Source organism: Melanotaenia boesemani, chromosome 15, assembly GCF_017639745.1.
Source record: "Melanotaenia boesemani isolate fMelBoe1 chromosome 15, fMelBoe1.pri, whole genome shotgun sequence".
NCBI lineage: Eukaryota > Metazoa > Chordata > Actinopteri > Atheriniformes > Melanotaeniidae > Melanotaenia > Melanotaenia boesemani.
This window is the reverse complement of record NC_055696.1, coordinates 12,693,165-12,708,002: the sequence shown is the minus strand read 5'-3', so window position 1 is coordinate 12,708,002 and position 14,838 is coordinate 12,693,165. Positions and strand designations below refer to the sequence as shown.

General features: G+C 40.5%; 1 protein-coding gene across 1 annotated transcript; it reads right to left on the bottom strand.

Annotated features, from left to right (window-relative positions):
* Positions 1-2,370: 2,370 nt before the first annotated feature.
* On the bottom strand, positions 2,371-3,339 carry LOC121654488 (olfactory receptor 1-like). Its single transcript, XM_042008653.1, has one exon. The coding sequence runs from the start codon at positions 3,337-3,339 to the stop codon at positions 2,371-2,373; it is 969 nt and encodes a 322-aa protein (XP_041864587.1).
* Between the last annotated feature and the right edge of the window lie 11,499 nt (positions 3,340-14,838).

Here is a 14,838-nt window from a genome sequence, read left to right as displayed (position 1 = left end):
AGTCATTGTAATGTGTCAGATCCCTTGAGTGTACTCTACTGGAAACAGATTATCTCAAACTGTTTCACAAAGTTGTTCTTGCAATGGAAAAGTATTTTAATATAAACAATAATAATAAAGCAGAATATTTATTTTATCATATAAAGAAAATTCTTTTAGAATTCAGATTACTGAGTTTGAATGTTCTCCCCATGTATGTGTGGGGTTCTCTCCGGGTACTCCAACTTCCTCCCACCATCCAAAGATATGCATGCTAGGTTGATTGGTCACTAAACTATTCCTGTGAGTGAACGTGAGCGAATGGTTATTGTTGTCTCTCTGTGTTGGCCCTGCAATAGACTGGTGACCTGTCCAAGGTGTACCATGCCTCTCGCCTGTTAATTGCTGGGATAGGCTCCAGTTTCCCCTTGACCCTGAACTGGATTAAGCGATTTAGAAAATGGATGGATGGATCCTGAGTCGGCCATCTTCCACATTTTTGTTTGGAGAGCAGTTGGAGAAGTTGAGCTGTGGGTAGGGCTGTTTTTTTTTTTTATATTATTTGTTTGTTTGTTTTTTTAATCAAAATCACAATTTAAAATGTTGCAATTACCTAAAAGCGTGATTAATTTACATGTTACACGACACCTGATCCAGGGCTCACCCATGAAACCAAAAACAACCTACGGCCTCTGTATGAAAACAGCAGATAATCATCAGGAACACCTGCAAGAAGACAAATTGTGTAAAAACGTGGGATGGGACAGAGACAGGATCAGGATCAGGTCTGCCAAAAGTGACTTGAAAAGGCGCATTTTTTTCTATTCAACAACAGGTATTTTTGTTGGAAAAAAATAATCCCAGACTTTCAAACAGGAACAACAGACCAACTGAATCGTGGTAGAGTCATTTACTTGCAAGGAGTTCAGTTTTGCACAAAAACCGGCACAAGCAAGCTGTGAACAGTGCACAGCCAAGTGTGAACCGAAAGAGAGCCAAATGTGAACTGAAGATTGCATTATCTTCTTAGTAAGGTCATGTCTAGTTTTTCACATGAGAAAAATGAGTTATGTATCTACTGACAATATATGCACACAGTCACGGCTACAGTGTAAGATTCACAGATTACGATTCACAGAATATGCTTGCAATAGTCTTAAGAAGAGAACAGTTATAACTATAAACTACAAACTTTACTGAAAAAAATTACAACTATGAAACTATTCATTTTATTGAACTTTATTTTCTTCTAACAATTTTAATACAGGACTACTAGAAAAAACTTTCAAGATTAAATAAAAGAAAGATGTTTTCAACTTACACTTTTGCTTAGGAAGGTAGATACGCTAACAGACAGAAGTTTAAAGTTGATAAGTGGTTAGGTTCTCAAAGAAGGAACGAACGAAAGAAAGAAAGAATGAAAGAAACAACGAACGAACGAAAGTTATACATAACTGTATCGTAAACATTATTAAACCCTGAAATATTATAATAACAATAATAGCAGCTATATACATATTTTACAGAGAAATTATTTTAAGAAGTTAAAATAAAATTGTTATTTAAATACAGTTGAGTGGTGGGAAGCAATGGGGTGTGATGAGGTGGCAGATAGACAGGGTAATTTGGGAGTTATTGTGAAATCTAATGTTATTTGCTTACATCAGGGCAAGGTGGTGACCAAAAAATAAAAATCAATCAATCACATACAGTGTAGGGATGTGAATCTCCACCAATGAGGCTGATTCAAAACACATCTCAATAAGCTGCCAGTGAAACGATAAATTAACAATAAATGAAGCCCCTGCTGATACAATGCAATAATGTCTAAGATGCAGTGAGATTCATTAATGATTTGACAACAATTTGACTTTATACAATGTGATTTGGTTTGATGCAGTTTATGATGTGATTTAAAATGATTCAACACAATACAAAGAATTTACAATCCTACATCTGGATTCTAAATAACATGACAATTACTTCAGCCTCTTGTGGCAATTAACTCTTTAGGTGCCAGGATTTTACAAGTAAGTTGTTCAACTTATCAAGAATTCAAAAGGCTGTCACTTGAAAGTGGTTAAGGATAAAGGTAAAGTTACTTATCTCTTTTGCATATTTAACAAAAATCAGAAAAAACCTGATAAAGTACTTCATCAATAGCAAAAGTGTTTTGCGTATGTTTTCTCTGTTATCTGCTCCATATCACTAACAATAAGTACACCCTGATCATGCCAGGAGGGTGCCTTCCTGATAAACTTTGCAACCCCCCCCCCCCCCCCCCCCCCAAACAAAAGCATCGACTCTGAATATGTGGGATCTTCAGTTAAAGCATAACAAATACCAACATAACAACAGATGATTACTCTATAAGATGGGCTTCATCCGATCTCACTTTACCAGAATTTTGGATTGCTTCCTAAATTTTAATATTCTCTTCATTGATACTTTGATTTCATGTGTCTGCAGAACATAAATAATTGGATTTAACATAGGAGGTAAGACTGAGGTCAAAGACAAATTTATAATCCTGAAATTTGGATCTATTTTTGCACCCATGGCAAATGTGATCATTATTGGAATAAAATAGATTGCCACCAAGGAAAGATGACCTGCACAAGTTTTGAGGGCCTTCACTCTTTCTTGAACTGTGGCTACTTTAGCTAAAGCTTTGCCAATGCAAATGTAACTACACAAGATAATTATAAGGGGAAGATAAAGAAAAAGAAAGGTCAACAATCTGCCAATGACATCATTAGGAGTATAATCATTGCATGCAAGTCTGTATATCTGGCCATGATCACAGAAGTAGCTGTTAATAACCACAGATTTACAAAAGGAAAGTCTGGTAAGAAGACCTACTACAGTTAGTATAGCAATAATAGCAATAATCCAGAAAGAGGCAATCAAAGAGAACATAAATCTGTGGGTCACCATCACTTGATAGTGCAGAGGATAGATGATGGCTACCAGTCGATCGTAGGAGAGAGCAACCAGATTAAGAGCTTGCATTGAAAGGCAGGTGTAACAGAAAAACAGGAACGTCAAACAGTCATTGTAAGAGATGTTGTAATGATTAAACAGAAAGATGTCTGTTACCTTTGGAACTAGAGCAGAGCTACCTAACAAGTCCACAAATGCAAGGTTAAAGACAGCAACATATTTAGGAGTTTTTAGGTTATGATCCAGGTAAATTACAACCATTACAGCTGTGTTTCCAAGTACTGAAATTACATAAAGAAAAAAGAGAAAGACATAGTAATACTTCATGTTGGGTATACCAATAAATCCACTTATAATAAAATATTCAGGATGCACAAAGGTGATATTTCTTCCAGAAGCAGAGTTGAAAAAGTCCATTGTGTATTGATGATCAAGCCTATGCTGTCCATGCACTGCTGGTACAAATAACAATATTGCACATCAGATCTGAAATATATATGTTGTCAGCGTTTATCTCTGTCAGTCTCTCTCAAATAATGAAGCTCTGATAGGCTTCAGCATTTTTTATGCCTTAGTCATTGTAATGCGTCAGATCCCTTGAGTGTACTCTACTGGAAACAGATTATCTCAAACTGTTTCACAAAGTTGTTCTTGCAATGGAAAAGTATTTTAATATAAACAATAATAATAAAGCAGAACATTCATTTTTTCATATAAAAAAAAATTCTTTTAGAATTCAGATTACTGAGTTTGAATGTTCTCCCCATGTATGCGTGGTTTCTCTCCGGGTACTCCAACTTCCTCCCACCATCCAAAGATATGCATGCTAGGTTGATTGGTATTTCATGCTAGGTTGATTGGTATTTCTAAACTATTCCTGTGAGTGAATGTGAGTGAATGGTTATTGTTGTCTCTCTGTGATGGCCCTGCAATAGACTGGCGACCTGTCCAAGGTGCACCCTGCCTCTTGCCTGTTAATTGCTGGGCTAGGCTCCATATTCCCCTTGACCCTGATTTGGATTAAGCGGTATAGAAAATGGATGGAAGGATCCTGAGGCGGCCATCTTCCTAATTTTTGTTTGGAGAGCACTTGGAGCAGTTGAGCTGTGGGTAGGGTTATATGTTTTTTTTTTTTGTTGTTGTTGTTGTTGTTGTTTTCCCGCAAAGAAGCATGATTAATTTACATGTTACAGAACACCTGACCCAGGGTTCACACATGAAACCAAAAACATCCTACAGGCTCTGTAAAAAAAAACAGCAGACAATCATGAGGGGCACTTGCAAGAAGCACCTGTTTTGTTTGTGTTTTGTTTTTGTTTTTTCTTCTAAGATTGAACGGCTGATGCTGCTTCTTTATATCTGGTGTATACTTGTCTCTTTTTTTCTCTTCTCTTCACTCTCCTTTTCTCTTTCGTTAACTTTCTTTTGATTACTTTCTCCTTTTCACCCAACCACCCATGCCAAGTCAAGCCTCTGACCTCCTCCAGCCCCAACACAGGAAACAGGGATGTAGGAAGATCCCCTCTCCTAATAAAACAGCATCATGGACCAGTTTCAAAGACAGGGCTTAGAGTAAACTAGGACCAGGCCTTAATCTATAGTTAAACCAGGACATTGGACTTTTAAGTCTAATATTCCCTCTTGCAGCTGGTTTAGTTTAATCCAGAATAAACTAAAATTGCGACTTATTTAGGCCAAGTCTTTGCAAGTGACTTTGTCACGGTTGCAGGGCCTCCAGTCCATTGATCAGGCTCATTGGCTCGACCTGGAGTTCCCTGATTGCTCCGTTGTCTCACCTGTGCTCTGCTCTACTTAAACTCCCTCCAGTCTCTGCTTCCCTGCAAGATGGTCAATTGCTCTTGCTCTATTGATATCCAGCCTTGCTTTATATTTCAGATCTCCTGTCATCGACCTGTTTTGCCCATGGATTATCCTTGCCTGACTCACAACGATCTGTCTTGCTTCAAATCTCTCTGGGTATCTGGCCCTGCCTGTAACGACCACAAATTCTTGCCTGCCTGGATAAGTAACTGCCTCTCTGTTTTTGACCTCTGCCTTCCCTCTTGACCTCGGATCTTGGCTTTTGGAAGTAAGCCTTGATGTTTTGGAGTTTTGCAGATTCCTGAAGGCCTCTGTCTACCTGGACCTTTCCACCACAGTCCATAGGATTACTCCTTTGTTTCCTGCTCTGCCTCCCCTGTGAAATAAATCTGTTTCTGTTAAAACCTTTACTTTGGTGTGAGGCTGAATTATTGGGTCTTCTGAGTAAATCTTTACAATTTTGAGTTGAGTCAGCTATAACTGGCATTTTAGTCTGGGAGTAGTCTTATGCCCTGTCTCTAAAACCAGCCCCATATGTTCAAGCCAGAAGTCGTCCCCAAATTATTTGTCCTACCCACAACCCAAAGTCAGTTAATAGTCAATATACGCACCAAATAGTCAATGGCAGATTCCTTAAGGCCTCTAAGTTGATTATAGTCATTTCTGCTCCTTTTCGTGTTTTGGATTATTTTTTTATGTGTTGTCTTATTTGAAGAATGAATGAATAAAAGCTAAACTAAAACACTAAGTTGTGAGTTGGGTCCTCCATGGATTTCACTTGTTTTTCCAGCACATCCCAAAGATGCTCAATTAGAGAGAGATCTGGAGAATTGTGAGGTGAAGCGAACCCCTGAAGTATGTTATCCATGTATGTTATTCCCTTGACTCATTTTTTTAAGTTTGGTTGAAAGAGACTATAGCCATCAAGCAACACTGTTTTCATGAAGAAGTGGACTAATGATGGTTGAGTAGCTGGTATGTTTTAATGTAGCATCTACAACAATAATGATTGCAAAATGTTGCTCAAACCATCACTGACTCAGCCAGCTTCTTCTTTTTTTTTTTTTTATGTCGCATCCTGTTGCTATGTCCTCCATCTGTAAGTAACGCAGACGAAACTAAGCATCCAAATTATTTAAAAGAAAATACAATTTATCTAACTTGACCAGCTTGCATTACTCTGTGACCCATTTGAGATGGTCACATGTGCATTGTGAATCATTTTTGGCAGTAAGCATGTCAGCGTGGGAACTCTAATCAATCTGTAGCAGTGCAGCTTCAGAAATAGACCGATATGTTCTCTGATCATGTCATTCTATTTGTACAAGTTTTGTTTTTTGTTTTCTTTTGTCTCCTAGAGATCATTAAGTGGAGGATGTGCTAGAGCTTTAAAATGTGCCTTTTGTGGGAACTTGTGATGTGCAGTAAAATAAGAAAAGGGATGGAATCATCCTGGGATAAGAACTATTACATGGTGTGTTCATCTGAAGGGTTATAAAGTTAGTCTGGATTTCAGACAATGTTCAACAGCTTGCTTTAATAGTCAAATTTACTGTATTTTCAAAATGATCATGTTAGCCGCACTATGGCATGTTTTAAAATGGATCATACAAATTCATTAAATTCAACCTCAGTAATTGTCTAAATATCAAAATGTTACTTCCTTTTTTCTTTTTTTCTTATATATTTTTAACATAAAACATAATGTATTTCCATAAAAAGTTAACAAGTTAACAAAGTTAAGTTAGGGTGGAAAAATCTTTACATCCCAACTCAACTATGTTCCACTCCCAGGCTGACAACCGGGAAAAACAACTCTGACTAATGAGACTGTTAATGAGTTGTTTGTTGTTGTTGCTCTTGCAGCGTGATGACACATCCTTAGTATGTGATGTGGGACACCTGCTCTCAAACTGCCGGCGACACTCCAGGGAGAAAGGAAGCTATCTTAGGTTTTTTTAAAACAGTAAGAAATACATTTCCTTTTTAAGTTAAAAACAGACCTGGATCATTTCTTTCACTGTCTTTGAAATAAATGAGTATTTGTTTAGACAACTTTAGTAAAAGGACAGAGGGATCAAATTTGTAAAGCTCATTACAATACATTTTTTTGAGACTATGGATAAAGTGAACAACAGTGAAACTGACCTGACGAGCAATAAAATAGTAAAACAAGCCAAGTTTTTACAGCATATATAGTATATACTATATATACATATGTATATATATATATATATATATATATATATATATATATATATATATATAAATATACTAACAAGTCCACAAACCCATAATTTATATAATTTTGTGGCTTATATGATAAATAATTTTAAAGAATAATTTTTTAAACCACCACCTCTGACATTACCACTTCTCGATGGTTGCTTTGTCAGATCAGTTCGAAAGAAAGAAATGTATGTGCTATAAACATATAACTATTTGTTTAAAATTTTATATTCTCTTTTTCCTCAAATGGAAAGATTATATACAACTTACTTTGTGTAAGTCTAACCCAAGCCAAGAGGGAAACTGATTAAACCAAACCTCCTCAGGAAACACAGTCTAAATAGCTATGAAACATACATTCATGATTAGTTTTTATTGCTTGGTGCTCAGTGTTTTGTGCCTAAAACAATATCAGAATGTGTCTCAAGAGGCTATTAAAGCTCCAGGGCCTCTACAGTAAAACTGCTGCATTAAGTATTATCCCAGGGATTCGGTATTAAGGTTGTTGCCAAAATAAATAGAATTAGTGCCCTGGGTACATTACAGGTGTTTAGATTGTTCCTCAGAGACAGATTGCTTCTGAGAAATTAATAATAAAGAGCGATGCTTATTCAGTTGTTCATCTTTCAGGTCAATATGTCGATTGGATGTGTCTTCCTATAGATTATCCTAAAACAAAAAAGTAATGAAATAACTACAATTGTTTTTGTTTTTTACCTAAATTGCCTTTTTTTTTATTTTAATTTTGACCAGCTACAAATTTCTATGCTTGTGTACCGTAAACATCAACATTAGTTGTTGTTACAGTCATAATATCAGGACAGTGATATAACCGAAGATGTCGTGTGACAGCCCATACTGCAGCATCAAGGTGTTGAGCATCAGACAAAAGCTGTTGACACGTTTTTTTAAAAAAAATCTAACTTCTGTTCCTTTTCACTCTATTTTTTCATTTTATTTGTTTACCATATCCATTTAATTATTTTTATTTAATAAAGTTTGACTTTCTATTTGTCCTTGTATCTTATTTTTTGTATGGTTCTTTTTCTTTTAAAGTCTGTAACCTTCTAACCTTAAAACTTTGCATTTGATTGCACAGCGAGATTTACCATGTACATTTCTGGAGCCATCATTGCCCAGCAGTGTTTCCCCTCATTCAGCTGCACTTTGCTTATAGAACGTTAATAAGAAATTATTTGCTTAACTAAAAAGTTACTTTGCAGTCATGTTCTTTTGGAGACCTGGCAAATATTAAAAAGCCCTTGATTACCAGACTTAACATGGATAAAAAAAAAAATTAAAAAAAAAAAAACAAAAGAGACATGTCTGTCTTTGAATGCAATTTTTATTTTAAGACTGCATGACAATTATAAAATCCCAGAGCGAACTGGCTCTATAGAAAACAGAAAGAACCAACTTAAAGTTAGTGTGTAAGAATCAGTGACATCTAGAGGTTAAAAATGGTCATAACAATGACTTCAAACATCCTCCATCACACAGTTATTAAGGAAGGTGGCCATCAGTGGCCAAACCTAACTGTCCTGATACATTATTTTTGGTTTGTGGCGGTAATGTGCCACTACAATGCTGTTTGCATAAAACACCAGAAGAAGAAAATTCTTTCAGAAAATTTAAAACATGTTTTCACTTGTGGACCCAGTAGCCTCAGGTGAAGTGATGGCTGCACTACAGGTTAATACTTCAGCTTTGTGTGCTGTATATATCTATTTTAAGTATGATCACAATTATTATATTTCATTTAGAAAATGTAAGAAAAAGGAACATTGCTGTTGTAACAACTAATTTGCTTAGATCAATTACCTGCATTGCATGCTAATATTAAATAATGTTGAGCTTGATTTAAACAAAGTTAAGTTAGCACTGGTAAGTTGCATGTGTTTTCTATGAATTGCAGACTCCTGAAAAAGAGTTCAGAGTGAATGAGAGAAGCTAGGGCAGAAAGCATGGGCGGAGAGGCCAAGGCAGTGAAGGAGGGCATCTCTGATTGTGACTCCTACTCCTTTGCTAAAGAGGTAAGATTGTGACTCCTCCTTGCTGTACATTTACCATTATATTTACTGTACAATACAATACACTATAATGAGTTGTCACGGGGGACCCGGAAATCCAGGAGACATGGCAAGGTCAGCAACAGGAGTCTAGAAACAAGAGACAAACGCTGGATATCAACAGGGTTAGCTATGTTGACCATCTGGCAGGGAAGCAGAGACTGGAATGTGTTTAAGTAGAGAGGGGAGCAGGTGGAGAGAGTGGGCATCCCAACAGCTGGCACCCGACGGACCACCAGGCATGGCAGGATGAGAGAGATGGAAATCCCGGACCAAGGTGCGATCCACCACAAACCGGGAGGGAATCCAAGAGCGCTCCTCCGGCCCGTAAACCTCCCAATCAACGAGGTATTGTACATCCCGGCCCCGGGAGCGGAGGATGCGCCGCACAGTGTAGACCAGACCACCAGTAACGAACCGGGCGGGAGGAGGGGGTCTGGAGGCAGGTGCCGGAGGAGAAAAGTTCACGGGCTTGATCCGGGAGACATGGAACGTGGGATGGATCCGGAGAGTCCTGGGCAGACTAAGATGCACAGCTACAGGATTAATAATTCTGGTAATAGGAAAGGGACCGATGAAGCAGGGAGCAAGCTTATGGTTCTCCAAACGAAGAGGGAGATCCTTCATGGACAACCAAACCTCCTGTCCAACACGGTAATCGGGAGCGGGGATTGGGCACCTATTAGCAGCCCTGGAATACACGGCAGAAGTTGAAAGCAGTACCCAGCGGACCTGTCTCCATACTTGTTGGCAACGACGGGCAGCAGCATGGGCCGAGGGAACCCCAGCAGTCCTTTCCTGAATCTGAAACACTGGAGGTTGGTATCCGTAAACAACATAGAAAGGGGAAAGCCCGGTAGCACTAGAAGGAAGGGAGTTAAAGGCATACTCCAAGAATGGCAGGTTTTATGACCACATTAACGGATCCCGCCCGCAGAGTATGCGGAACTTCGTCTCCACCTTTTGATTGAGCCTCTCAGTCTGTCCATCTGTCTGGGGGTGGAAACATGAGGAGAGGAGAGGTCCACCTGTATTCCCAGGAGGGTGCATAATTCCTTCCAGAATCTGGAGACGAACTGGGGACCCCGATCCGAAACAATGTTGACAGGTAGGCCATGGAGACGGAAGATTTCTTTGGACAGAATTACACCGAGTTCCTTTGACGTGGGCAGCTTGGGAAGAGGAACCAGGTGTGTCATCTTAGAAAAACGATCCACAATGGTGAGTAGGACAGAGTGATTATTAGACAGGGGAAGGCCAGTAACAAAGTCCATTGAAACATGAGACCAGGGTCGATTGGGAATAGGGAGGGGTCGTAACAGCCCCATAGGAGGACGACGAGATGACTTGGCCTGACAGCAGTGTCGACACGAACAAACTCCTTAACATCCTTGCCAAGGGTACTCCACCAGAAACATTTCTGGACCACGGATATGGTTTTACTCACCCCTGAGTGACAACACAGACGGGAACTATGGCAGAAGGACAGCACTTCCGAAACCAGATTACCAGGAACAAAGAGTCGGCCCTTGGGACAGAGAGCAGGCACAGGGTGTTGCTGATAGGAATCAATTACTTTGTGCTTGGTTCTCAAACAGTTTTACCTGGTTAAATAAAAAAAAAAAGTCCTGGTGGCTGCCAACTGCACGGAAGGTGGGAGGATGAAGTCCGTCTGGTCCACCGACTGTTCACATTCTGGGGAGTCATGGAGTCTAGAGAGGGCATCTGGTTTGAGGTTCTTAGACCCAGGCCTGTAAGATAAAGCAAGTTAAACCGGCAGAAAAACAAGGCCCACTGGGCTTGCCTGGGATTGAGTCTCTTGGCGGTTCTCAGATACCCCAGGTTTTTGTGGTCCGTCCAGACGATGAAGGGTTCAGTTGCCCCCTCCAACCAGTGCCACCACTCTTCGAGCGCCAATTTAACAGCTAACAATTCACGGTTGCCCACATCATAGTTCCGTTCAGCCGCTGACAGGCTCCTGGAGAAAAAGGCACACGGATGAACCTTATTGTCAGCATATCTCTGACTAAGGACCGCGCCCACTCCTGAGTTGGAGGCGTCGACCTCAACGATGAATTGCCGTGATGGATCTAGTGAGAAGAGCACAGGTGCAGAGGTAAACAGCTGTTTTAAATGTGTGAAAGCCCTGTCTGCCTGGTCCGACCAGACAAACTTGCATTTGGGAGGGCGTGTAAAGGTGATGTGATGGAGCTGAAGGACCGGATGAAACGCCTGTAGAAATTAGCGAACCCCAAGAACCGTTGCAGGTGCTTGCGGTTCAGGGGAACAGGCCAATCCGTGACTGCCTTGACCTTGTTAGGATCCATGGAGATGCCCTCAGGGGCGATAATGTGTCCAAGAAAAGCAGTTGTCCTTCTGTGAAACTCACATTTTTCAGCCTTGACATACAGATTATTTTGCAGGAGGCAGAGAAGCAACACACGAACATGTTCCTTATGTGATGGCATGTCTTTTGAAAAGATTAAGATGTCGTCCAAGTAGACAAAGATGAATTGACCCACCATGTCTCTGAGCACGTCGTTCACCAGTGCCTGGAACACAGCTGGTGCATTTGACAATCCGAACAGCATAACCCGATACTGATGATGTCCTGTTAGCGTATTGAAGGCCGTCTTCCATTCATCACCCTCCTTAATATGGACAAGATGGTAGGCATTCGGAAGGTCCAGCTTTGTGAAGTATGTGAATCCTTGGATCTGATCAAAAGCAGTGTTCATGAGGGGACGAGGGTAACGGTTCTTCACCGTTATGTCATTAAGTCCCCTGAAATCAATACAAGGTCTGAGTGACCCATCCTTCTTCTCCACAAAGAAGAAGCCCGCTCCAGCAGGAGACGAGGAAGGCCAAATAATAGTGGCTTTGAGAGAGTCATCAGTGTAGTCTTTCATTGCTTGGTTCTCAGGGCCGGACAAAGAGTACAAACGACCCCTAGGAGGAAACGTTCCTGGCAGGAGGTCAATGGTGCAGTCGTACAGTCAATGCGGAGGAAGGGAGGTGGCTCGATGCTTATTGAAAACCTCCTTGGGGTCATGATACTCCCAAGGAACCTCTGCCAGATTGGGATAAGCTGTTGAAGCGGTCCCGGAACCCATCCGTGGGGTGGTAGCGGTGCGGAGACAGGTGGTCAAACAGCCAGGAGACCAACCCAAAATCTCCCCAGTGTTCCAGTCGATGCCCTGTTGATTGTTGATGCCCTGATGATGCATCAACATAGGCGTGATGCCCCATTCTTTGCCCAGGAGTACCGTGGTGTACTTATGGCTTTTCAAGAGAAAGTGTGGCAGTGGTCCATTTAAATGAAAGAGCAGAGCCAGTCATATCAGTGGAAATGTATTAAAAGGCAGGACCTATTACAGATCAAGTCCAGAGTACAGTGATGTCTCAGTAGGTTGTAGGACTTTATATAAACTTTATAAGATACTTTATCATCAGGGTTCAAATTAAGGGGGAGCTAAGGGGAGCTCGGCTCCTCTGAAGGGCAGAGGAGCTCCCCTAAAGACGTTCAGCTGATATTTTAAGGGGGAGCCCTAAAAATAGTCCACTCTAAGTTTACATTTAATTTTTAATAAGGTTCCTGGTGTTTCTTGAAAAGAATAGCATTAATTTGTGAGCTTTGTGTGTTGCTATATTTGTGACCGCACTACACGCCCTAATATATATATATATATATATATATATATATATATATATAGGGGTGTCAAATTATCACGTTAATTGCCATTAATTAATTAGTCGTATTTAGCGTGTTATGTTTTTTAATCGTGTTAATCTATTTTTTGATCTCTATTTTTACTGTTACTGTATGTGAGTTTTTTGGGGGGGTTTTTTATAATAAGGGGGATAAAAATCAAAGGTCAGTCACACCCTAAAGTGGACATTGATTGGCTGTTATGGTGTTTAGTCTTGTCTAGCAAAATGTTGATAGGCTCTCGTCGTAGTTGGGAGGGCAAGGTCAGGAGCATAGGTCAGGAGTCATTAGTGGGAGACGTGAAAATGGAGGAGCATGTAAGAGTTGTTGGTCCGATGAATGGGAAATTTACTTTTCAAAAATGTTCTGACTGCACCATTGATAAAGGTAGAGTGATATGCCTTCTTTGTAAGAAGGAGTTTGCTTACCACTGAAGCAGCTCAAGTTTAGCCTACAACATCAACGCAAAGCACCCTGTCACGAGTGCAGCCACAGCTAACATTAGCAGCAAAAATGTTAGCAAGTTAGTAAGTCATAGCAAAGCTATTCGCCAAACTAAACTCGAGGAGAACACCCCGCGTATGAGCAAGTCTGTGACTGACAAGCTGACGAATGTGATTGCCAAGTGGATAGCGATGAACTGCAGGCCGATAAACATAGTGGAAGACGAGGGGTTAACAGAGGTGTTGCAAACTGCGTCCAATGACCCATCTTAAAAGCCACCTTGCAGGACTACAGTGATGACCAAAATCATCAAGATGTACGATGGTGAAAAGAAAAACAAACTTGAGATTTTAGCAAAAGATTCACCCAACTATGTTGCTATAACTTGAGATCTCTGGACGTCAGCTGGCAACCACAGCTAATTTGGTGTGACCGGACACTTTATTGATGGTGAGTGGAACCTCAACTCATTAGCGCTTACTGTCATGAAAACAGAAACCAGGCACTTTGCTGATAAATGTGCCGAACAGTTTGTCAAGGTGGCAAATGACTGGGGAATTGAAAACAAGATATCCACCATTGGTACAGACAGTGCAGCAAACATGCTGGCTGCTGTGAGAGACCTTCCATGTAAACACATCGCCTGCATGCTCACATTCTCCAGAGGACCATTATGGTCTGCCTCGATAGCAGTGGGTTTGCTGGTGTACTAACAAAGTGCCGCAAGATTGTTGGCCATTTTAAACAAAGCCCTGCGAGTACCACAGAACTTAACCAGCAACAAGTTGCACTTGGAAAAAAGAGGGAGCAATACAAGATGTACCGACCAGGTGGAATTCGACACTGGCAATGGTCTCACGTCTGCTACGCAACAGAGAGGCTGTCCAGGCGACGTTGGAACAACAGAACAATCACAGATTGGTCATGCCAACCGAAGCTGAGTGGGGGAAACTGCAGAGGCTGGTGGCCCTGCTTGAACCATGCAGGTAAGCCCAAATAAACACCTGTCCATTTTAATTATGTAAACAATGATCAAATCTGTAATACAAACATGAATGAACATTAGGTAGTTACTTTTAAGGACAATTAAATTGGAAATCAGTTACACTTTAAATACCCAGCTAAGTTTATTTTGCAAAATTATCCACTTATGCAGGTATGTGACTGAGCTGCTGGGTGGTGAGGCCTATGTCTCTTGCTTTGTAGTGCTGCCTGCTTTTCGCCATTTGGACCGTGTCATGGACATCACTGATGATGATCCAGCCTACGTGGTAAAGTTCAAGAATGCCTTCCAGAAGGAACTGGCAGTACGGCGAACTGATGCAAACGAGACATGGTACATGGTGGCCACAGCACTGGATCCACGTTTTAAGGATTTGAAATGTCTTCCAAGAGAAAAGAGGGAACAGGTAAAGACCATAAGGATAAGCTGGACTAATGAGCCCAATTTATCAAATCAAACTTTATTTACATAGCACTTTTCACACATGAGAAATGCAACACAAAGTCATTCACAAAATAAAACAGCCTGCTGCACTTAGTATTCATTCATTTATCCATTCATCCATCCATTCAGGTGTGGACCAGTCTGGAGAGCATGCTCCAAACAGCAGAGCCCAGAAGAGCAGCGACTCTCCAGCCCCA

Excerpts from the sequence above, each read along its gene's own strand:
- LOC121654488 (XM_042008653.1), bottom strand. The coding sequence starts at position 3,339 with ATGGACTTTTTCAACTCTGCTTCTGGAAGAAATATCACCTTTGTGCAT.